Here is a 26922-nt window from a genome sequence, read left to right on the forward strand (position 1 = left end):
ATATATATATATATATATATGAATAAATAATATATATCATTTTCATATTCTTCTTTTATTTTCTGCTTCTTCATTATTGGTTATTATAGCTTTCTTTTATATATATAATAACCAATAATGAAGAAGCAGAAAATAAAAGAAGAATATGAAAATGACAATGGTAAGAAGGCCCATACAAACATATGACTACAGTCTGCTAGAAAAAAAGCAGACCCGAGGGAACTGGTTAAAAAATCCATCTTTGATTTTGGTTACACTTCCAGAGAGAGAGAGAGAGCTGCATTTATTTAAAAAAGAAAACAAAGACTAAAACAACCCAAAGAACTTTCTTTTTATCTTCTAAATAGACTTGACCCAAGATGGACATTTGCTTTGAGAATCATATATCTTTTTTCCTTCAGCTGAGAGTTTTACCTTTTGGATTGCATTCCACACACGTTCTTTATCGCTTCCTCTTCCTTCGAGGGTGTCCATAGCATCTGCCATTAGTGACTGCAGCTGTGGCACCAAGATAAAAATTATCAGTGTGGAATTCACACAGAAATAAGTTCCCTAAATACACAGATTAAAACCTAATTAAAAAATCATTTGAACGCTGATGATTTTATTACTCATCTTTCCGACAATGAACATTGCTACCCCATCTTTGCTTCAGTCATTACTGAGTGTTATTGCAGATATAAAATATTGAAACAATGAAAAGATGCTTCTTGAAAATGGGTAGGAAACATATAGGATTTAATGTAGTAAGCACTGACGTTTTGTAAAAACAGATTTGGGTTGTAAAGAATGAAGGCCAGTAGTTAATTCTCTCAGGAAATGGCATGTAGTACATGAATGCGTTTTAGTATTTTCTCCTGAGGCAGATATATCATGATTTCAGGCATCATGCAAAAGCTCACCAGAGGACAATTCTGAAATTGTGCTGTCTTATTGCCTCTTAAAGGATCTAGCTCACGTTAGTTCTCCTACTATTCTTTTTCTTCTCTAAAACTTCAAAATAATCACATTTTCTTTTTAGGTTCCATTCAAAGGCAAGTTTTCAGAATTCCACCATTTTCCCCAAACTGCCACATTCCAATGTGAAATAGTCCCCTATACACCTGCTGCATATGGAGCCGCAAAGCAGAGAAGCCGCCCGGAGCTATGTGACAGTCACAGCTAAAAAGGAAAGTTCTCTAAAGAACAAATGGCAGTTCAGTTCACTGTGGCTTCAAACAGTGGGGACCCTTAGAGACTCTTTCTGAACTTTAGATATTGCAGAGTGGAGGCAGAAGGGCAGAGCGGAGTCCCTCAGAACTCTTGTGCGGAGAAGTCACTGTTTAGACAGTGCCACAGAAGGCATTACCCGGATTTATTGTCATGCTTCAAAGCTGAGAAGTTAAAATCTGTTATTTACAGCAATAAAATCTTGCAAGATGCATGACTTTTAAACATTGGGCCTCCACATATACATCCATATACATTAAATTTTTTTTTCCAGTAGGCAGATAAATTATAAAAAATATCCCATTTAATCCTATTTTCCAAGGTTAGTGGAATACTGCACTAACATGTTAATAAAATATTAATAATGCTAGTTTGGGGCCCTCGTGTATATTTTGAAATGCAAGTATTTCCAGATGTGTGATGAAGAAGGCTTAGGTGCAGAAAACTCCCTTGCATTTTTCCGTGGAAATCTTGCATGTGCTTTTCAGGAAGACAGGATCAACACTGAGCCAGCTTCTCTGATGAACATGTTCTTTGCTTCCTCTTATATCCGAGGGGCATTCATCATCTGAAATGGGCTAAAACGTGTACTTTGAAAGTTCCTTGCTTACTGCATTCCTGAATGCCATACGAATGGTATTTTAAACACACCCTTCAGGAGGTGTTCTGCAGCACACAGCCCTGAAGGTTTACAAGCATGACCGCTAGTTTTGACTTAGTAAATCCTTGATTAATAGACTTTTCCCTCCTCCACCTATAGTTTTAATGGGTAGAAAGCACCGTTTTATTATTTGGCTAGTCAGACCATTTTAAATGCTTACATTGAATATCAATATTTAACACACTTTAACAGGTTCAGATGAACACTATAAATGTTGGCAGTGCATTTCTCGATGAAATTTGTTATAACTTTAAAAACTCGGAGGAAGGATTCCTTCAGTTACCTGGAAAGTTACAGGTGACCAGTTTGGGCTGTTCTCATCCTTGCTAGGTGAATTCAATCCAGGTCTGTAATTAGCTTTAGCTCCCTTCAATTAAGGGCGCAGAGGACAGAGCCTTCCCTGTCACACATTAGGATCTCTGGAGTACACCTGACCTTTCTTCGAATGGCCAGCACACGGTTAACTAATTGTTTTTCACACTAGCTGCTGTCATTTCTAATATTGATTATGGTTATAAGAAACAAATTTGTTTGAGGATTGTTTGAGCTACTCCTTCAACTAGTTTTTGACTGCCTCTGTGTTTTCTGACTTAACTGGTCGATTCATGTTAAAAAACTACAGCCAGCCGAAACCGGTTTGGCTCAGTGGATAGAGCATGGTCTTTGGACTAAAGGGTCCCAGGTTTGATTCCGATCAAGGGCATGTACCCTGTTTCTCCGAAAATAAGACGGTGTCTTATATTAATTTTTTTCTCCCAAAATTGCGCTAGGTCTTATTTTCAGAGGATGTCTTATTTTTGGGGAAACACGGTACCTTGATTTTAGGCACATCCCTGGTAGGGGGTGTGCAAGAGGCAGCTGGTCAATGTTTCTCTCTCAAAGATGTTTCTAGCTCTTTATCCCTCTCCTTTCCTCTCTGTAAAAAAGCAATACAATATATTAAACAAAACAAAACAAAAAATACCGAACAAAAAAACTACAACCATTTGACTAACTATCAATACATTTCCCCCTCAAATAAAATAATTGTTCTATCTAAATGTACCAGTGTGTGTGTGTGTGTGTGTGTGTGTGTGTGTGTGTGTGTGTTGTGTGTTTGTATTGGCACTGCCAACACATATGTGACACTAGAAGTGCATATGAAAACCCTAAAGACTGTTTTGTACTGTTGGTTTTCTGTACAGCGGTTATTCTTTTGTGTTCTCAATTTTCCATAGAAGAGAATCCTATATTAACAAGCCTTGGAGTTTAAGAAGAAATTCATTAAAACTTTACTTAAAACAAAAAGCTTGACATACAATTCAAATAATCAGCTCCTTTCCATGTTTTTCCATGTCAGACAAGTGTTGTTATTAAAAAATGGAAGCCAGACCAACTTGCATGGCTCAGTGGACTGAGCATTGTCCCATGCACCATAGAGGTCCCTGGTTTGATTCCTTCCCAGGACACATGCCCTAGATTGTGAGCTCGATCCCCAGTAGGGGGAGGAGTGCAGGAGGCAGCCGATCTATGTTTCTCTATCATCAATATTTCTATCTTCTTTCCCTCTCCCTTCCTCTCTAAAAAGATCAATACAAACATATTTTAAAAAAATGGAAGCTAGTCCATGTGAGCAAATAAAATAAGACACCTTTCTACATTTCCCAGTTTCTTCATTAGAATGCTTCATGAGGGTTGGAGAGCTGGCCCTCAGACTATATTTATTATGACAAATTTCTTTCAGACCATATCACTTTTTCTTCTGACTCAGGGCCTGAGGAAGCCTTCATCAAAGAAAAACAAACACTTACCAATTCTGCCTCCTGGGGACTGATGTCCCGTAGATAGGGAATGGTGGCTAGCTCAGCCATTGCTTGATTGATCACCTGGGACTGCTCCTTTACTCTCTGCAGCCGGCTGAGGAGGCTGGCGTACTGCAACTTCTCCATCACACCCAAGCACGCAGGGAAGCTCCCCTGGTGTCCCAGAAAAAGGAAATGCTTTAGAACAAGACCTCAGAACTAGAGCTTTCTCTGGGGATTGAAGTCAGGGTTGGTTATAGTACATTTACATCCTTTGAAGCAATGGCCTCTAGTACAAACAAACATTTCTTTCTCTATTTTAGAGAATGACCTGGACCCTTCCTTCAAACAGATGAGTGTATGTAAAAGGGAACATATTGCAGGACTGATCTGCAGGTGGCCCTGAATAAGCAAGTTGTGCCAAGGGGAGAGGAAGGGACTGACATTGAACGTGACAGCTCTACCTTCCCAGTGGCCATCAGAAAGCTGTGTCTTTTGTGTGTGTGTGTGTGGGGGGGGGGGGGGGTGGTTATTTATGTTATCCAGGTTATCATAAGAGCTAAAAGTTGCCCACTCTACCTTGTTTATAGAAAAGAATATTTTTATGCAAGTTGAATCCTGGAAAATGTGCTGCACATTGAATTCTCTTTACCCAATGGCTTACATCAAAGCTCAACTCTGCTTTTATCTTTAGTTCTTGTATGGCCTCGGACTCTGATTCTTCTTCTTGTGGTATTATAGCACTTTATTCTGACTCCCAGGGCCATCCCAGCAACCGACATGGCCCATCTTGAAACAGACTACCGTCCACATTTGTAAGGACCACCAACCCCCATGAATCTATTGGTATTTCGGGTTGTCTCAGAATAAGGCCCTTTTCTAATAAGGTGACCTACACATGTGTTTGCTATTGCCAGCCATAAAAGAGGAGATGCCACCTTTTCTAAAAAGTTTAATACAAATTATAATGCATGATAGGAGAAGCAAAGTTTATAATAAAATACCTACATTTATATTTAGAAAAAGTGTTTCTGACATAAAGGGACCTATAAGGGTTAAAAGAAAATCCTTGAGTTTCAACTATGTGTGGAGGGAAATGAGAAATTCGGAGTCACAGGGGCATTTAGTTGGCACTTTCATTCCACATCCAGGTGCTCAGAGGAGGAAAGCTGGAGGACCAGTATCTTCTGTGGCAGGGCACCACCTGCACCACCTGCACCAGAATCACTAGGTTTGTTGGTTAACTAGCCAGAGTCCTGAGCCTTACTCAATGAATCATAATCTCTGATATGTGTCTCTCTTTATATGGATTGTAGATAGGTACCTCCTCACACCCCAAATATTCAAGTATCTCAAGAAAGTTGAAGAACAGACAACTATCTTAAAACATAGTATCTGAACAAGAATGATTTTAGTTTGTGCAAACTTATAAAACAGATTTTTCCTCCAGAAATTAGAGAAGGCAGACATTTTCCCCCTTAAAATATATCTTCCAAAGAGAAAAACGATTAGAAACTAGCATTACGAAAGAGCATTGGAATTTCAGCTTGAATTTAGAAAGCAGTTCTCCCTGAAATGTCATATGCATGTTTTAATTGACAACAAACTCTAGAAGTTGGTGCTTTTCTAGAGTCTTGTGAATAAAGGAAGGTTGAGAACCACGGCACTGTATTTGCTGTATTTCTGCCTAACACCCATCTATACCCTATGACTAATGTTCCTCTATTTCAACTAATTTGTTCTTTCAGATGAACATTTGTCTAAAAATCTATAAACCTATAGGAGCAATGATTGCAAATTGTGGATTTGGGCTCCCTTCCCTGAACTGACCCAATAACTAGCCTACACTTTTATTTAATCGTGTTGCTAAACAATGGGATTCTGACAAACAGAGGAAAGCGAGTTGCAGGAGAAATTGTTTTCTTTCTGAAGAAAAATTGCTTTATTTGTTTTAAAAAACACACACCAAAAAAAAAAAAAAAAAAACCAAAACAAAACACTGTGGTTGGTTGTAGGAAAGTGGGTAGTGGTTCAATTCCAAAGAGCAGAAACAACTGCAGCCTACATGGGAACATAATCTAGCAGTGAAATTTCCTAAACATTAGGAAAATAAAAATAGTGAAAGGCAATGGTGTTTTGTTAGCCTGATTGTTGGGTACATAACAAAACAGGAAGTACTCTATACATTAAATACTAGGAAGAGAATATACAATAATTAACTATTAATAGTCAACCTTCTTCTTCCCCCTCCCCCCCCTCCCCCCCCCCGGCAGCTTAAGACAAATGCAGTTTTGATTATTAGAAAACTACAGATGCATGCATATTTCATCTATATGATAGGGGTCTTTGAGAGATAAAGTGAAAAAAAAAAAGAAATTAATATAATGCCAGCAGGAATGTTTTAATCCTGTTGCTTTAAGAAAATAAAGGAAAGGATGAAAAGCGAAGGAATTACCTTAAACATCTAATGCTAGCAAGGGCTAAATCTAAGGGGAAGTAGCCCTCCCAGTGAGACCTCAGGAGTGATTAAAGCGCTCCTTAGCTGCTGGAAAGAGTGTTAAAAAGTGGCCATGATTGAAGCTACCATGTTTCCCCGAAAATGAGACATCCTCCGAAAATAAGACCTACTTACAGGTTTCCTTCTGAGTGAAATATAAGGCATCCCCCAGAAAATAAGCCCCCCCCCCCGCCCCCCGGCTAAACATGAGAGATTTGGTCCACTGATTCTGAAAGAAATGGAGTCACAAGAAATTCACCAGGAAATTCAGGAATTGGATTGTTATGATAATGTTCCAGAAGATGATGACATGATTGTCATTGAATAAATGAGTAAATTCTTAATACTGTAGGATTCACAGTTTGTCTGGTTTGTGTTGACAACTACTGTACTACCGTACTACCGTACCGTATACAGGTAATAAATTTCCTTTATTTTCACTTAACAATAAATGTGTACCATATTCTTCTTCATGGAAAAATAAGACATCCCCTGAAAATAAGACCTAGCGCATCTTTGGGAGCAAAAATTAAAATAAGACACTGTCTTATTTTCGGGGAAACAGGGTAAAACCTCACACAGGTACAATGAAGTTAGGTAAGTAGCAAGTTTAAATGAGGGCTTCGGTCAGAATTGCCTAAATTTAATAGCAGGAATGGATTAATATTTGGCAAATAAGTGGCACTACATATAATAGTGCTGAAAAGTATTTGGAATATATTCCCACTTGACTCAAATATATAGAAACATTAATTGCAAAAAAAGGGGGGTAGAAAAATATTATTGTTCATTTCAAATGTGCATATGTAAACACTTTATATGCTTCACTTGGAGGAAATTAAAAGTAAAATTAATGAGGTATTAAAATCATGGTTAGTTAAGTCATTTTTTGGCAAGTCAGCCTGTGATGGAGGCTTCATGCATGGCAAGAGATTTTATTATTTTGACTCTTTAACATTTAGCCCAGGAAGCTCAGTACATAAGGTTCGAAACTGACAGCAGCCAATAAAGTTAATGAATGAAAAAGTGCAGTGGCATCTGATGGCATGTGAATTAATTAGGATAAAGATCCATAGAGAGAAAACTACCAGTAAAGCAGAGTTCCTGGTTGAATGGGGTTGATGTTCACTGGGATTAAAAGCCACCAGATAGGCAGGTAGGGGAATATTTTAGATTATTCCTCTTAAAATACCAGAACCATGTTGAGCCCTGTGTGGTGTGTCTAGCAAAGGAATCTATAAAGATAAGGAAACTGATGTGGCTCAGTGGTTGAGTGTTGGCCTATGAACCAGGTCAGGGTCCCATTCTTGACCAGGGCACATGCCAGGATTGTGGGCTCGATCGCCAGTAAGGTGCATGCAGAAGGCAGCCAGTCAATGATTCTCTCTCGTCATTGATGTTTCTATCTCTCTCCCTCTCCCTTCCTTTCTGAAATAAATAAAAGTATTTTTTTTTTAAAGAGAAGGAAACAGGTGTCAGAGTGTAAGGAGAATCATTGCCTGAGACACAGAAACCTCCCTCATACCAGAATGTCCTTCATCAACTGAGTCTGCCACCCCAAGGCAGGAGTGAAAGTCCATGTTCTCTGGGAAGCCCTACTGTAGATCTGCCCCAAGGCTGGAGATGACAGCTCTAATCCTGCCTTTATGACAAAGAGCACCAAAGTACCTCAACTTTGTGACACTGAGCATATCAGTGATGCAGGAAAAAAATCGAAATCCCACAGGACATTTGCACAATCTTCATTCTAGAAGAATATGTCATTTCCAAGTACACAATTTGTATACAGAAAAAGAAAGATCTATAAAATGGTCCTTTTGTCAAAGCAAACTAAAATCCATATAGATGACTAAAACTTCCAACATTTATAATACTTTGCAAAGTGCTTCAACATGGATTATGTACTTTTTGTCTCACAACTCTGTGAGGTATGAGCCTGTTTTTAAAAAAATATATTTTTATTGATTTCAGAAAGAGGAAGGGAAAAGGGAGAGAGAGATAGAAACATCAATGATGAGAGAGAATCATCAATTGGCTGCCTCCTGCACGCCCCTACTGGGGACCGAGTTCACAACCCAGCCATGTGGCCTTGATTGGAATTGAACCTGGGACCCATTTACAGGCCGACACTTTATCCACTGAGCTAAACTGGCCAGGGCGGTATCAGCCTGTTTGATAAATGAGCAAAAGCAGCTCATAGATTAAGTGACTTGTCCTAGGGTTACACAGCCAGAGCACTGCCTTGGACTAAAGTCTTTATCTACAGGTGTCACAAAGTGGGGTAACCGCTAATAAGGACAATGCAATGTCTAAGCATTCGAGTGGATGACATTTGATATCTGACAAGATAAAAACAGACCTCAGGGGATCTTAAAATCACTGTTGAGGGCTGTTTGGGTCACATTTAATGATACCATGTAGAAATAATTTCTACTCACCAACTCATTACTTGCTTCATTAAGCTAGGTTACCTTTGCAGCAATTTTATTTAGTCCTGCTTTATGAAGCTGTGATTGGCCATATAATAAGAAACCCAGAGGCCAATATTGGAATGTACTCATGGTCCCTGGGTATCTTTGGGATCACTTACTTTGATTCTATTAAAACTGTTGGAGAAAAATCTTCCAAAAACTGATATTTTCCATAGAAGCAAACATAGGAAAGCAGAAATTCCTTGCAGCTAGCAAAGTGGTGCTGACTCATTAAAAAAAAATTGAGTTATTAATTAGATGCTAAGAATCTTAATTACTGTATGGTTTTAAAATTTCTGCTATTGACACATAATTTCCAAGTAGCTAGAATGTCTTTTTAAAGGTGAGAAGAAAATGAGTTAAGAACACATAAAAGGTGCCTAATGCTTAGATAGGTCTAATCAGCATTCACAACCCACTGTGAGATCTGAGCTGGCAACAGATGATGTGGTCATTTTCCTGACAAGTAACAAGGTTGGGCAGGTATCTCTCAAAAAAGCTGGGGCACAGACAGATCACCTCTGCAACATATGTCTCACCAGCTCTGCTAGGCTGACCACGTGTGGATGAGGTGAAATCACTTCACATGGTGATGGTTCTTGCAAGCAAAACTTTCACTGCTTGCGAGGGCCTGATGATGACAATGATGATGAGTGTGGGTGTCTAATTAGGATGGAGACGACGGTAAGGATGTGTGTCTATGTGTCTGGAGGAGGTTGTGATAGAGGGTGAGTTGAAGAATAGGAACCAAAATTTGTAGTGGACCCAGTGAGAGTGCTATAAATGGAATGTTTGTGTCCATCCAAAATTCACATGTTGAAGCCCTATCTCCCAGTGTGATGGTATTTGGACAGGGGACCTTTGGGAGGTAATGGGATGAAGTCATGGGTTGGGGGCCCTCATGATAGGATTATTGCTCTTATAGGAAGATACATCAGATGCTTTGCTCTCTGCCATGTGAGGAGAGCAAAAAGTAGCCTACTGCCAAATTGGTGGGAGGGGGGCGGCTTCATCAGAATTTGACCATGCTGGCATCCTGACCTTGGATTTCTAGCCTCTGGAACTGTGAGAAAATAAATTTCTTCTGTTTAAAAGCCACCCAGTCGGTGGTATTTTGTTATGACAGCCTGAGATGACTGAGACAGAGATGGATTTGTTATTAATAGCAATAGAGGGGAGATAATTGGGTGTAACACAGTCGTGGGAGCCAGGAAAAATCAGTAAAAATGTGCTTTTGTATTTGCAATGCTTAGAATTACAAATCATGCAAATATATGAGCGATATTACAGCTTTTCTAAAATGCTGAATAATGTTATTGAGCAGATAAACTGCTGAATAGATGTGAAGTCGCTGTTTGTCATGACCCCCTTGGCTCCCTTTGCAGGAACATTGAATCAATTACATAATACAAAATTCACCAAAAAAAAATTATTTAAAATTTTCAGTGCACAGGCCTTTTGAAAAATACTGTCCCTCCTTATCTCAGGAAGATACTTTCCAAGACCTCCAATGGGTGCCTAAAACACCATGGATAACATTGAACCCCAGGTAAACTGTTTTCCCCCCTTTTATTGTTAGTAATTGTCATTAATCTCTACTGTGCCTTAAGGTTTATATATGAATTAGGCACAGTAGAGATTAATGACAATTACCAACAATAAAATAGAGCAATTATAACAACATCTTATACTAGTACAATAAAAGCTTAATATGCAAATTGTCCCCTTGGGCGGGTGGTCAACCAGGAAACCAGGAGTTCCACCACTCGCTATGACGAGCACTGAGTACCAGGGGGCAGTGCGGAACATGGGGCATCGGTGACACGGCGCTGGCAATGGGTGGCAGTGGAGGTGCTGCTGGCCCTGATAGGCCCCAACGAGAGCAGGACCACAGTGGGATGGTGGAGCAGGTGAATGGGCGGCGCCAGGCCAAGGCTGGAGCGAGCAGGAGCCTGATTGCCCCACTAATCACCCCACAGACAGAGACCAGCAGCGGCTCTGACCCTTCCATTACAGAGAAAGGGCAAATAGAAATATCAAAATATTTCTTCTAATTATTTTCATTTCAATGTGCATGAATCTATGCACTGGGCCACTAGTATGGTAATAAAAATTATGTGAATGTGATCTTTCTCAAAATATGTTATAGTATTGTACTCACCCACTTTGTAACGGCATGAGATGATACAATGCCTATGTGACGAGAGTAAGGGAGGTACTCAGAACAATGTGCAGCTTAAAACTTATGGATTGTTTATTTCCAGAATGTTCCATTTAATATTTTTTGACCACAGTTGATTAGAGCTAAACCGTGGATAACGGGGGAGGACTACTGTATTAAAAAAGAGGAACCTGCATTTACAGGGTACTAATGAGAAGTTCCTTTAATACCTTATATTTTGTAAATTACCACAGCATAATTCAGGTCTTATTTTGTTAAGGCTGGAAAATAGAAGGGGCATACTTTTCTTGGAATAGAGGAAGGAATTAGATATACAAAGGTATACAAAAAAGCAATTGGCAATATTAAGTAGCGCTGAGTTTATTACTGTGGTGTGGTGGTGCCAGCTGAATTCTTGTGTAGGTAACAAGATGGTTATATGCAATAGCCCAATATGTGAAATAGGGAAAATAACATTTTGTTATTGACTTGCAATGAGAAATTCATTGCAACCTTGAAGTAGATATGAGGAAGGCACAAGAAAGGGCTCTTTAGAGAGACATTACTTGCTAAATGTTTGAAATTGCAAAGCATAGCATTGTAAAATATCTTTAAAGATAAAAGGAATAAAATCATTAGCTAAACTTAGGTTTGTTTTGCAAATAAGATTTACTGTGAAAGTTTCTAAAATCCCTCAATACTTGCAATATTTGCAGCATAAGCTTTCCATAATTCTAGAACTGTTTAATAGTATACATTGGAAAAATATAAAAAAACTCATATACCTACATTCAATTGGGTGCTTCTAATAAAATCCAGTATTGGCAAGATTCGCTTCCCCATTGTCTCCATCTGTCTCACTGTGTCTTCTCTGGTGAGCAGACCGAAGGGAGTTTTATATTCTAAAAATTGTAACAATAAACTTTTATACTATTTTTTTCCCCAGACTTCCATTTCAAAATGCTTTCTTTAGCAAGCTATAAATAGATATCTCAATGCTAATAGATATGAAATCTTTAGTATAGAAACCAGTCCTATCCCTACACCATATGCATAATAATGAAAAATCTATGAGGAGAGAGGCAGAGGAGAAATTGCCCTTTAAAGACTATCATTTAGTCATTTTGTTGTGGTGCTGATTGAGAGATCTAAGAGACAGCCTGTAACAATTCACTTCTCTCTGCTGAGCATGTTTTTCCTGAACTGTGAAAAAAAATGCTATCATAAATGTGTCTGATTCTTGTCTTGTTCCTCCCAGGTATTATTCAAGTGTGCAGATCCCATTGACTTTGAATGTAGCTCAGGGTTGAGATAAGCCTCAGAGGATACAGTGCCAAACAAAACACAAATCCTTAATTATGTGGGTAGAGCTGAAAGAATAAATGTAACCTGGTCATGAATTCATCCCACAAGTTTGAGAACTCAACTCCCTGTGAATATTTTCTTGATTTATTTTTTTGAAAGTTTCAACTAGAATTACTGAACACCATTTAACTATAATACTCCTCAAGAGATCTAAGCTCTTGGTTAATTACCTAACAATGGTCGGCAAACTGGGGCTCATGAGCCACATGCGGCTCTTTGGCCCCTTGAGTGTGGCTCTTCCACAAAATACCACGGCCTGGGTGAGCCTATTTTGGAGAAGTGGCATTAGAAGAAGTTTAAGTTTAAAAAATTTGGCTCTCAAAAGAAATTTCAATCGTCGTACTGTTGATATTTGGCTCTGTTGACTAATGAGTTTGCCGACCACTGACCTCAGAAGAATGGAACAAATATTAATACAATAGCAGGTAATTGAAGTGATTTAAGGTTGTCACTGGCTGTATTTTTCATTTCATAAAATAATTCTGTTGCATAATTTTCTCCTACATTCGTTAACTGATGATGATAAAAATGTGTCTTTGTGGAGTGCCCTATGTTAGTGTGGTTGGGTGAGATGGTTGAGTGTGGAAGGTAGACACTCTAGGATTGTTTGGCCTTGGTGGAAGCTTTTCTGGAACCAGAATTCCAGGTATTGTTAACTGGAATCCACTGAGAAGACTGGCAGGAGTTAATTCTAACCCAACACATAGTTTGGGGTCCTACTGTATGTTAGGCCTTGTGATGAATAAGACTTGAATAATGTACAACTCCTGCCTTATAATACTATTGAAAGATAGTAAGTCCAGGTGATTTACCTGTAAATGTTGGCAGCTTCCTACTTGATACTTTTTCCAAAAATTTCCCATCTTCTTTGTTTTTGAACCCAAGAGTCAAGAGGTATTGTTGGGGAGAAAAACATGACCAGTCAACTGTCTGAGGCAACATGTGGAGTCCTTGAAGATCTAAAATACAACAGAAAGAGAACTAAAGACTTTGCTATCATATTATTATTGTCTTCAGAGTGCTTTTTCCTAGATTCCAGGAGGTATACTTTGAAAAAATAAATACAAACATTAAAGACAAAAAGTAAAAGCATGCATCAAAAGGTCAAATAGCTGATAAATCAAAATTATATTTCATTATTTAATTTTTTCTGAAAACAAACATAAGGCATAGAAATACTCCTCTTTCCCACATTCAAAATAGTAGAAATCTTAGGACCAGCTTGCAGCTTCAATATTTTCCACTGTGACTCTTTTTAAGGGAATTTCATTTTTCTGTTCATAGTTTGAGATGACAGGAAATAATGTTATATAAAAGGAAAACTAGAAATTACCAAGTGAGAATTAAAATATAAAACGAATTAATTTAGTTACCATCCCGCCTAGTTGTAGAAAGAAATTTGAAAATGATAAATGTACTGACTTTTGTAATCAGACTTGGAAATAATTCAAGTGTCATGAAAATGGTTTTAAAACAAACTCAGTTCTTAATGACTATAAAAGCTAATATTTACTGAATACGTGTTCTACCTTCCCTTGTTTGAAGGATTCTGGATGCATTGTGTTTTTCAGTCTTCTTGGAAACTTTACAAAATTGGTGATGCTGTCCGCAATAGGAAGTTGAGGCACACAAGAAGTGACTTGCCCGAGAGCACAGTCTGTATGTGGACAAAGCGGGATCTCCACCAGGCAGTCTGACTCCAGAGACCAGAGGCCTAACCGCTGCACTCTGCTCAGGGCTTGCTTAGCTCTGGATTACTCTTGGGACAGGAACAAATGTTAGCCATAGAGTCTTAGAACACAGATTCACTTAACTCATTTCCATTCTGAGTAATAAGGCTTTGGTTTGCCGAGACCGGTTTGGCTCAATCATGCAGGGGTCTTCAAACTACGGCCCGCGGGCCACATGCAGCCCCCAGGGGAGTCTGATCCTGCCCGCCAGGTTTTTTGGGCAGTGAGCGCAGCCAAGGTGTTACAGTAGGAATTAGTAGTTCATATAGTCCGGCCCTCCAGCTCTCTGAGGGACTGTGATCTGGCCCCCACTTTAAAAAGTTTGAGGACCCCTGGTAGAGCATCTGCTTGGGGACTGAAGGGTCCCGGGTTCGATTCCGGTCAAGGGCATGTACCTTGGTTGCGGGCATATCCCCAGTAGGGGGTGTGCAAGAGGCAGCTGATTGATGACTCTCTCTCATCGATGTTTCTAACTCTCTATCTCTCTCCCTTCCTCTCTGTACAAAATCAATAAAATATATTTAAAAAAAAAATAAGGCTTTGGTTTATTGCAAAAGACGTCTCAAATAAAAGATGATGGACAGAGAGGTTAATGAGCCCTCCCTACTTACCACTGCCAGAAAGGGGGAAATTCTAAAGGTCCTGCAATTAAAATTTAGTTAAAGGTCAATTTTTAGTGTTGAATAAGAATGCAAATGGTAATGGTTCAAATAGAGCCTTCAATATTTATCTGCAATATATTAAAAGAAAATGGACAGAGTAAATAAACCATGAGTTTTTATTTACTCTCCCCATCCATATTTCTTTAGCTGTAGAACCCTTTGTTAAAACTAAAGTTTACTGAGAAGCCCAGTATATAAAGCCAATAAAATTAGAGCAGTTCCCTGGTTATGGTTTGCTGGTTTTGCTCCCTAACTTAGAAGGCCCCAGGAACTCCTGGCCATGCTGTTGATGGTGTCTCGGGTTATCCTATGGAGAGGTCTTTTGCTTCCTGAGTAACTCTGGATGTCCACAAGGTCCTTGAGTGGGTGGGATAGACTTTATGGCTGTTCTGCCCTCTCAGAATACACATAGCTTGTTGAAGTCTTTACCAGAAAGGATTTATCTCAGACATGACACCTCCAAGACTTTTAGGCCTACACTGAAGTGATCGTGGAGGCCCCAGAGTCCTAGACTTCAGAAGAGATTAGGGTGTATTGTTCATGGACTGGTGTTTTTGTGGTTTGCAGGAAGCATCTCTAGATTTGGCATTTTCTGGTGTAGCTCTATTGCCAGAAACATCCAGATGTTTGAGGGATCTGTTATATATAAATAACCTAAGGCCTTTGAGACGTTGATAGCTTCCTATTCATAAATATTTGGTGGGTTAAGAGGAGACCAATGCTAATAGTGACAGTGATTAAATAGATGAGCCAAACAAATTTGAGCATTATATATAATTTTTTATAAAATATGCTTGCAAAAAATAGAAGTACTAGTATTTTCTGTTTATTTTGACCCTCTATGTTTTATCTTATGTGTTTATTATTAAAATTAATTTCTAATATAAGTTTTAAAATGTGAGAGGTCCCTACATACATTCTGTTAAACTTAGAAAATACATTTAAAAAACTATCATTCTTATTTCATTTGTATGCAGAGTAAATTGCAGTTGTGTGAACATTTAGCCTAGCAGGTGGTCTATGACCCAAAATGACGAAACACTTACCAGATGTTGAATCTCATGTAACATTAATTTGAGTGCTAATTGTTCTCAATTTTATGCTCATAAACCTCTACCTACGTCCGCAAAGCCCTGTGCCTCTGATGGATATGAAAGTTAACCAGATTATGCTGTCCTCTGACAGGAAAAGTTGAATTGATTAAAACATCTTCTTTGCTCCTGTCATGTAAGAAAGAAACTTTGGATAAATCCTTTAATGCATTCCGCTACAATTTATCACAATTGGAGATGAAATTTAGATGACTATGACCAATTTTATTATTAAAAGAGTCAGTTTGCAGGTATAATACAGTTCCAAATTTTTACCATGTGGGAAGCTGATGCGTTAGAAAAGATTATCAAAGATAGATTATGTAGATTAAACTTCCTACAGAAACATAATATTTTAATTTTTTCATCCAAATAAAAGATGTCTAACTCTCTGAAAAAGAAGTTAATGAAAGTTTGCCCTTCATTAAAATTCTTTATTGTTCCCCAGGCAGCTGAAACTGAGCCGTTTTCAGGTCCCCAAGTCATGCATGCTCTTTGACCTTCTGTACTGTTGTGTTCTCTTTCTCTATCTGTCTTTGTCTCTCTACCTCCTGTCTCTGTCTCCATCTCCTTGTCTCTCTCTGTCTCTTTTTATGTGTCTCTTTCCTGCACATGTATACATCTGGATTTTTGTTTTCTCTTGCCTTCTCATTCAGGACTCTGCCAAGCTATCTCTGGCTCACTAATATGTTTTTCAAACATACACTCTGGGGGAATTTCTCTGTACTGTGGCTTTAACTAGTACTTCTAACCAAAGGATTGGGGATCAAAGTTATAGTCCCATTTAAAAATTATTACCAAATTCCAAAACAGCATTTCCAAATGCCAACAGAACAAATATATCCCTTAAAATGACTTATGGACACATATATAATATCTTAATCAATAAAAAAATCAATTAAAAAAGTGGCTTTTAAAATCACTACAAGTCCCTTCTTCCCTACTTTTTACTAATATGCCATAAGGATAGCCAGTGTTCACCCCAATTATTCTGGCTTAAAATTTTGAAGCCACTGTTGACTTTTCTTTCCTCAATTTTCTAACATTTAGAGAGACAAAAACAAAACAAAACAAAACAAATTAAATATTACCATTGCAATACATGTCCTACTAACCCCTTTCATTGTATTATCATTGCCCATCCTGGTCAAATTTCTAATCATATAACATCTGCATTACAACCAGCCTCACTGCCTTGCCATCTGTATCACTTCATGCCAATATATCTCCACACAACCCGGGTGAGTAGCTCTGGATTACTGTCTTTGTCATCATCACATTTATCCTGGGAACTCCAGTGACTTCTTTCCTAGCATTCAAGGCTCTCAACTGTGTGCATCTCACCATCTACGCCAGTTCCCATGGTTTCTCCAGGATAAACCTTACCAGCTGCTGTGCTGATTCCCTAAGTTGTACCAGCCTTTGCTTATCCTGCTTCAGAGCTCTTTTTTGTGCCCTTTTACCCAGAAATACCTACATTTTCTCCCCATTTTGCCTGTATTCAATTGATCATTATCCTTCTAGATGCACATAATTGAAGTCCCATCTTGTCTATGAAGGGTTTCCTGAATATTTCATTATGCCCTTTAAACTCTTAAAGAACATCTTTACTGTCTATACTGTACTTTAGACTCTAGAGTGGCTCTCCTAATGTTTCATGGGCTTTATCTTATCTTATCTCCCCAAGTTTTATTTTTATTTTTAAAAAAATATATTTTATTGATTTTTCACAGAAAGGAAGAGAGAGGGATAGAGAGTTAGAAACATCGATGAGAGAGAATCATCGACCAGCTGCCTCTTGCACACCACCTACTGGGGATGTGCCCACAACCAAGGTACATGCCCTTGCCCGGAATCAAACCCGGGACCTTTCAGTCTGCAGGCCGACGCTCTATCCACTGAGCCAAACAGGTCCCGGCTCCCCAACAAGTTTTAATCTTCCTGAGGATCACATCTCCAAATTATGTTCATGTCCCAACAACTTGGTGTTTAATCAATACTTGAATGGAATCTAAAAACAAACTTTACCAAATCATTAAGTTTTAATAATCCAAATTAAAATATGACTTTAAATAAAATGAATGAAATGCCATTTTGCGATATGGTTTATTATCTGTTACTAAAGTTAGAAATAAATATCTTTGTTCTTCATTTTACCAAAACCTTAAGTAATTTCTGTTCAACTTAAAAAGGGTAAGTGAGGTAAAATAGTCTGTAACAGATAACTCAATGAAGTAGATGTTCAAATAAACAGAGTAACTTTGCCTGGATGGAAAAATTAGTTTCAGATTCAGATTGTATCCTTGCTGCAATTTGTTCTCTGGCAAATATGGACTCTTAGCCACAAAAGAGAACTGCATTATTAGAGAGAGTCTGGTCGATAATACCAGAAAAGCATCTGTAAAAACATGAGATGTTGTTTGTAGATCAGCAGACTCACCTATATATTTGAAGAATAACGTTATTTGTTACGGAGTTAAAAATCCATAAAATAAAATTTGAGCTCTCTAGAAGTAAAGTACAAAACATAGATGCCATCATTATTATTGGTATTTTCTGTTGGACACCTCATCATAACCATATCCAGCAGATTGTAAATGAACTTTATAAAACAATTTGAAAAAAGAAAAGTCATAGAGATTTTAAAACTCTTTTAGAAACACACAAATTTGTTTAGTGTTTTATCATCACCTTTCTCTAAGTTTCATTTCCTTTTCATTTTTTGGTGTCTATGTCACTTCTCTGCCCTTTGTCCATAACAAAATGTTCTGACATTTTGAGTTAAAGCAAAATTTCATTTTTAAAGGTCCCAATTGCTCAGTGTAAGTTGGGGCCATGTCAGTTTTATATGACTTCTTTTTACTGATCAGTTTCAGAGCTTAGCTTCTGCAGTGCCTTTAGAATGCCAACACTTTGTCATTACTTCTTTCCCAGTCATTCTCTGAGTTTTATCTTGTGCTACTTTTATGCCACTACTTCCATCTTAGAAGCTAGCCACCAATTCACATCAGCAAGAAAAGAGCAAAAGGCAGCAACTTTGCAACTCAGTTATCATTATTGCCCTCCCCCCACCAAATAATAAAAGTTTCTAATTTTAAAGACATTGATAGCATATTTTGATATTTTGCATTAATGTTTGAGAAAGCTATATAGATAATGGGATACATCAGTGAACAAAACAGATAAAAATTCCTGTGTTTCAGGAATTTATATACTGCCTGAAAAACTTAAGCAAGTCAGGAACTATGAAAAGACAGAGACTGACTAAATAAATAAGTAAGTAAATAAAAGTTCAGTTATGAACATAAGAGAACACCAAAGAAGGCAAAAAATGTTGAAAGTAGAAGGATGTGAAAATAAATACCAGAAATCAGAATAAAATGAGTGCTTTTATATTAATATCAGACAAATCTACTAATAAAAGAGTAACATGCTAATTGACCGTACCTTTGTGCGCCCACCAGCCAATTAGGAATGACTATGCAAATTAATCCAACAAAGATGGCAAATTAATTTGCATACACAAGCACCAAGTCGCCAGGGGCGGTGTGGGACACTTGCATCATAGCCATGGCATTCTGCACTACCCCAGCCACTCTGAGCTTCTGGGCAGTGTGGGAAGGCAGAAAGGCGGCTCTGGGCTAGAGTGGAAAGGCTGGTCCAGCCAGAACTAAGGCAGTGCCGGCAGCCAGGGGAAGGGAGGTCCATTCTTGCATGAATCTTTGTGCATTGGACCTCTAGTATACCATAATACACAAGACATTATTAAGGCCAAAGAGCATAATTATGTAATGACAATGTATAATTCATAAGGAAAGTTTAACAATATTAAAATTATATGTACTTAAAGGCAAAACTTAAAAAGTAAAAAATGGCAAAAATTATTAGAATAAATTGACAAATCCACTACCATCATTGATTATTTAAACATTTTCTATATATTAATTAATCAAGCAGATAAGAAATTAATAGCATATCCATCAAGCTTGAGCTAATGGATAAAAAATGCATTTGACAATGAGAAAGTATATTCTCCTCAAGCATCGGTGTAATATTAATGAAAGTTGACCGTATACTAGGCCAGTGGTCGTCAAACTGCGGCTCACGAACCACATGCGGCTTGTGAGCCGCGGTTTGCTGCTCTAATGAGTTTGCTGACAACTATCATATATTACCCTTTACCTCTTTGCACACAGTATGCCACACTTGCCTAACCCTCACAGCTTCCAACTACATGGTAACTTTTACCCTACCAGTGGTCGGCAAACTCATTAGTCAACAGAGCAGCAATTCACAACTCGTGAACTGCATGCGGCTCATGAGCTGCAGTTTGCTGACCACTGTACTAGGCCTTAGGATTTTTTATAATTATATTAAATTTAGGAATTATTATAATTTAGATTATATTTTAAAATATGATAAAATGAGGTTAAAATAAATAACAATGATAAGTATACATTTCCTAACATGTAGGCGTTAAGAATGACATATGTAAATAAGCCCATGGCTCAGAGAAAATTTCATTTTGAAGGTTAGGAGATATATATATATATATATATCTCCTAACCTTCAAAAATAATATATATATATTTGAAAGTTTTACATATGTCTCCTTAGAAAATATTTTAAAATAAAATATAGTAATATTTTTTCCAAATATGTGGGATGCAACCAAAACCATTCTTGAAATTTTTTGAATCTTTACTAAAATTAATGTGTTCAGAATCCAATGAAGGAAACTAGATAACAGAATAAGTATCTAAAATCTGAAATAATGGAAAAAATAAATATAAGAACAGAAGGGAATGAAATAAGAAAACAAACAAGCAAATACACAATAGAGAGGATAAACAGTGCAAAAACATCTAGCAAAATAGTGACTTCCTTAACCTGATAAAGAATATTTTAAAAGACCTAAAGTAAATATTATATTAAATGGTAAAACTTTAAAAATCTTTTGCTTTAGAATCTGGAACAACATGTGGATATTTGCATTCACTTCTTTTATTTAAAATTGTGTTGTGGTCCTAGCCAGAACAACAAAACAAGAAAAGAGAATGAATGAGTATATATACTTGAGTAGGGTGCTATTCTTAAATGAGACAAAGGCATAAGTCATTAAAAATTTAAAAAATAACATTAAAATTTAAACTTTAACTCACCAAAAGACAACATAGAAAAGACACGCCTTTGATTGAAATAAGATATAAAGTTCTAAAAAAAAATCAATAATAAAACTATTCAGAAACAAAATGACTAAAGGATATAAACATGTCACTTACAGAAATATATAAATAGTAAAAATGCCATTTTAGTAAATTTTCAAACTTTTGAGAATAATTTTGTATACCATTTAAGGAAACACAACCATAGGTCAATGAATGACACAACATATTCAACTTGATTAACAGTCAAGGAAATATTTGCCTTTTAAAAATGTATGACACCATTTCCCATTCATGGATTGGCAAAATTAAAAACATATGACATTTTAGATTGATGATGATATATATCAATAGGCACTCTTGTACTTGTATTTGGATGGTGAAACAAAAAACCACTCTAATAAGGAATTTGGCAATGTATAAGTTGAAGATGCTTATGCTTTATGACTCAGAAATTAATTCTACTCCTTAGTAAATGCTTCAGAGAATTTCTTGACTACGTGTACAAGAAAACCATACAAAAAATGTTCATACCACTTTTGTTTGTCATAACAAAATATTGGAAACAACTTAAATGACTAGTAATATTAGATTTCATATATAAATTTTAGGTAGATCACACAAACACTGGAGATAAATGAAGTAGAGTATATTGTATAAAAAGGGACTGATCTTATAAGTATAATACTGAATAAAAGAAACTTGCAGAAATATGCAAATAGGGAAAATAGCACTTATATGAATTTTAGAAAACCTGGAGGACAATTCTACATATATTTTAAGGATATATACAGGGTGAGGCAAAAGTAGGTTTGCAGTTACACATATGGAAAATGATACAATCTACCTATAATAATAATAAAAGGGTAATATGCTAATCAGACCAGAGGTCATTCTGGATGTCCTTCCTGATGAAGCTAGGGCTGGAGGGAAGCCAGCCTGGGTCTCAGGTGCCTATGTGTGGCCTGAGAGAAGCCAGCCCGGGTCCTGGGTGACTGTGGGTGGCTGGAGGGAAGCCAGCCCAAGTCCCAGTGCTTGCTGGTGGCCGGATGAGGGAAGCCTGGGTCTGGGTGCCGGAGGAAAGCCTGTGCTGGCAGTCTGGGTTCTGGTTGTAGGAGGGAAGCTGGTGCCGGCAGCCGGGGGAAGGAAGGCCTACTCTTGCACAAATTTTCATACATCTGACCTCTAGTCTATATATATATATAAAAGCTTAAGCCACCATTCGACCATTTGACTGCTAGCTATGACATGTACTGACCACCAGTGGGCAGATGCTCAATGCACAGGCTTGGAAACATGGAATAGACAAATGAATCTCAGAGGGAAGCGGGGAAGGAAGGGGGTGGGAAGAGATTAACCAAAAATATTACATGCATACTAGAGTCCCAGTGCATGGATTTGTGCACCATTGGGGCCCCTTGGCCTGGCCTGCGGGGATCAGGTGGAATCTGTGCACTGGGGTTCTGATATAACCCGAGGGGTCCTGGATTGTGAGAGGGCACAGGCCAGGCCGAGAGACCCCACCAGTGCATAATTCCATGCACTGGGTCTCTAGTAATTTATAAATAATAATAGAAGAATAAACTCTGTGTTTCATGTTCTCATAACTATAAACCTACTTTTGCCCCAACCTATATTTCTATATAATAAAAATATAATATGCAAATTGACCAAACAGTGGAATGACTGGTCAGCAGGTGGCGGGGCCAGCGAGCAGGTGGTGCCAGGACAGCCAAGGCGTGTGCCAGCAGGAAGAGAGAGAGGACAGTGATGGGGTGTGTGGGTGGTGGCTACCAGCAGTGGGGCAATGGGGGCCAGTGCCATCCCCTGATCACCCGCTCAGTTGCTTCCCACAGAGAGAGGCCACTGGCCACCACAGGGGGGTGATTTGGGATGGGGCTGGCTGCTGGCTGTCCTGAGATTGTCGCCTCCCACAGAGGAAGGCCAGACTGTAGTTTAAGTCTTTGGGGAATAGGCCTAAGCTAGCAGTTGGATATCCCCTGAGGGCTCCTGGACTGTGAGAGGGCGCAGGCCGGGCTGAGGGGAAGGTCCTCCCCTCTGGACAGAGTGCACAAATTTTCATGCACCAGGTATAAATGTCATTTGTAAGAGTGATAAACATTGAAAAAAGTGTTGCATCTATAATAGCATAAAAAATAATACAACCGTTAGAAATAAACTTAACTTAGCACATTAAAGACTATACACTGAAATTTATAAAACATTGCTGTAAGAAATTAAAGAATAGGTGGAAAGACATCTTATTTATGTTTTGGAAGACTTTGATAATCAGATGTCAATAATACCTAAAGCAATCTAGAAATTCAATTCAATCCCTATCAAAATCCTGAGGTTTTTTTTTTTGTTTTTTTTTTTTGTTTTTTTTTCAGAAATAGGAAAGTCCATTTTAAAATTCATAGGGAATCTTAATGAACCCAGAAGAGCCAAAACAATCTTGAAAGAACAAAATTGGAAGTCTCACACTTTCTGATTTCAAAACTGACTACAAAGCAACATCAAGGAAAAAACACACACATATAAACCAATGAAATAGATTAGATATCTCCAAAATCAACCTTATATATATGGTCAAATGATTTTTGACATGGTTGTCAAGATCATTCAGTAGGGAAAGGGCAGTCTTTGTAATAACTGATTCTGGGAAAACTGGATATCCACATGTAAAACAATGGAGTTGGATACTTACCTTACACTATATACAAAAATTAATGCAAAGAGAACCAAGGACTGAATGTAAAAGCTAAAACTATTAAACATTTAGAAGAATACACAGGTGAAAAGCTCCATGACATTGGAATCGGCATTGATTTTAGCACAGATTGGAATCTGTGCTTCCTGTGTCATTCGATGACAACAAAAGAAAAAAGTAGATATATTGAAGGTCATAAACATTTAAAACGTGTTCATCAAAGGACACTATCAACAGAGTGAGAAGTCAATCCATGAAATGGGAGAAAATACTTGCAAATAATATATCTGATAAAGGGTTAATATCCAGAATATATAAAGAATTCCAAGAACTCAACAACAACAAAAACATGGGAAAAAATTTGAATAGATATTTCTCCAAAAAGGATATGCAAATGGCGAATAAGCACATAAAAAGATATTCAACATTACTAATAATTAAGAAATGTGAATCAAAAAACCACAATGAGACACTACTTCTCACCCATTAGGATTGCTATTAAAAATTAAATAAAACAAGTGTAGACAAAACGTATATACCATATGATTCAGCAATTCTACTTCCAGGCCTGTTGTTTAATATATATATGAATGTCGACATAATAGCTTTTTTGGTAATATTCACAAACAACTCAAATGTCCATCATTAGCAGAATATATATATATATATATATATATATATATATATATATAAATTTGGACTATTCACATAATGGAATATTATAAACCAATAAAAATGAACCAACTAAAGCCTTTTGCAACATAGATAAATTTCATAAAATATTGAGCAAGAAGAGTTAAATATAAAAAAAATCTACTTTATGATTTCATATTTACAATGTTTCAAAGCAGGCAAATTAAAGTTTAGGGTTTAGAAATGCATAGTTAGGTGTTAACTCCATAAAGAAAAGTAAGAAATCAGTATTCTAAGACTCAGTACAGTAGTTACCTTGGTGAAGAGTAGGGAGTGGTTTCGGATCGGGAGAGGCCAGTTGAGGCTACAGGGATAGCTGGCAATGTTTTATTTTTTGATTTTATGCTCATTCTGTAATAATTAGCTAAACTGCTTATTTGTTTTATGGTTTTTTTTAATATATGTGTAATGTCTCACAATAAAAATGCTTTTAAGAATAAATAAAAGAAAAAATACAAATGCTTTGATGAGGCTCTGTTTTAGGTGTGAAATGCAGTGATTATTTGTGGAGCCCAAGAAATACTACTAGAGTGTAAGTTAACTGTGAGTCAGTATTAAAGCAGAAAAAAATAGGACTCAAATGCTGAATATGCAAAACTAAATTTAAAAAAGGATCACACTACAAAATGAAAACTTCTAATTTTGTGCAAAATCCACATGTGGAATTTAAAACTGAGAAAGTAGAGTCATTGTTTTATATGATTGGGAGCTCAGTCTTTAGGGATTTTAATGCTCAGCTGCATGATTTATAAGATGGCAGTGCCTAATGATTGGCGATAATATTACAGAGTGGCTGATTAGACAGAATAAGTCAGTGTTTCAGAAAAAAATAAAGTCTTAATATATTTATCTTCCTGCTTCCTGAAATTAGCTCAGTCTATTTTGAAATGGTTATGAAGTTATTGTTTTTTTCCTGACTGGTATAACTGTTGATCGATAATAAGAACTTGAGAAACTGGCAAAGTGACCAAGTCCAACATTTTAATATTTTAAGATTAGAGACTTTAGATTCATATATGAGGATTTTGTTACTTTGAGAATGATTCTCTGTTTCTAACAAAAATTCTGTGGTGCAAATATGAGATGATTTATCATCTTTATAACCAATCTGACTGTAACCCTTCATAATAATATTGGGAATGTAGTTTCTTGAATTCCATAACCACTTCTATTTGAGAAAGCAACTCACAAAGAGAAAAATAGTCTTATCTTAAAAACTCTTGATCATGATAAAATTATAATATTTTAGAGAAGAAAGAATAAAATGAGAAAATTTAACTTCATGTTTTAGAGAGTATGATAATGTATTATCTTTACTGGTAAATGATGAATGTACAAGCACAAGGTTATACATTTCAGTGAAAAGCAATTTTTAAAAGTCTATTTTAAAACAATATATTTCTCTGAACATACATATTTACTCTTGGGAGTTAAATTACATTGAAAAGACAAAATATAACTCCATCCATCTAAGTGTTAAAGTAATTGATATCTTATCCTGAAAACTTTTCTATTAGATATTACTAACCACAAATCCATTACTGAATATTTATTTATTTAGCAAATAAATCTTGATACTTTCATCAAGAAAAGACAGCATATGCTTATTGTATTACTTTATTATTATTAAAATACAACCGCGCGAGAATAGGAATTACATAGAATTGCATCATTTCATTGGCATATATGAATAAAAATCTCAAGAAAAATCTTTATAAGTGAAACATAATAATTCTGGGGCTGGTGAATTATTATTTGTTTTATATGCCCTGACTATTCTGCATGAATCAAACTGGATTTTTCTTTAAATAAAAAAAAAATGGATAGCTACACTGCTAAAAAAAAAATGCAGTAATCTTTTCTCTATGAAACATAATAAAATACAATGCTACTATAATGTGGATTTAAGATTTTGGTAGGTCTCACCATATTGCCACAATAGCAAAAGACGCACAGTGAGTACCTGAGGATGCATAAGGCTGGTTGTCACACAAGGCAGATTTGAATTTTAACTTTCCTTCATCACTCTTATAGAGCGTATCAGGACAATATAGTGGGTTTTCCTCACCATAAATCACTAATTTATTTGCTCTATTCAATAACAATAAATTAAAAATATTTAGGTCTACATACATTTTTAAAAGACTTTATTTTTATTGTTTTTCCCTTTGAATCTGTTTTTCATATGGAAATCCCTGACAAGGGGGGCTGTGAGTTGGGAGCTGGCTAGAGAGAATACACTGCCTGGGGGATCTCTATCGTAGGTTCCCTTCCTGCTCATCACCACCACCTCTGCCAGCTATTGCTGGGCTCACGGCACTGTCACGAGATCAAGGAGTAATGAATCAATACTATCTAGGCTCCATGAAGGTGACCTGGAGTTGGGCAGAATTTCTGAGTCGGAGGTTCGTCTGCCAGCCCCTGCTGGAGGAATTAAATGTGTTCGTGTCCAAGTTTTAATGACAATAACTACTTATCCAGGAAATCTTTGATAGGTAGAATCCTCATCCAAGATCTTTGAGGTACAGATATTATGACCTTCATTGTTGATTGTTTATTTAAATGATCTCTATAATTTAGAAATTCTTACTACGACTTTGATTTCTCTGGCTGCAATGAAAACTTCCTAATTGTGTTCTACCTCTCATGGAGGACCACGGTCTCTTCTGAAATGATATCTTTCTGGGTGGGTCCAAACAAATGTGCATGAGGCATCCACCTGTAGT

The 26922-nt window shown here is 37.1% G+C and overlaps 1 protein-coding gene across 1 annotated transcript in view; it reads right to left on the bottom strand.

Annotated features, from left to right (window-relative positions):
• SPATA16 (spermatogenesis associated 16) overlaps positions 1–26922 on the bottom strand; it is a gene marked incomplete at its 3' end in the record, with an annotated part of 192817 nt that overhangs the window by 24323 nt on the left and 141572 nt on the right. Inside the window, 4 exon segments of the mRNA XM_084874171.1 lie at positions 415–498; positions 3661–3825; positions 11570–11682; positions 12958–13104. Of these exon segments, the coding sequence (XP_084730297.1) occupies positions 415–498; positions 3661–3825; positions 11570–11682; positions 12958–13104 (509 nt within the window).

The sequence above is a fragment of the Pipistrellus hanaki genome (assembly GCF_964339955.1).
Source record: "Pipistrellus hanaki genome assembly, chromosome: 2".
NCBI classification, from domain to species: Eukaryota; Metazoa; Chordata; class Mammalia; order Chiroptera; family Vespertilionidae; genus Pipistrellus; species Pipistrellus hanaki.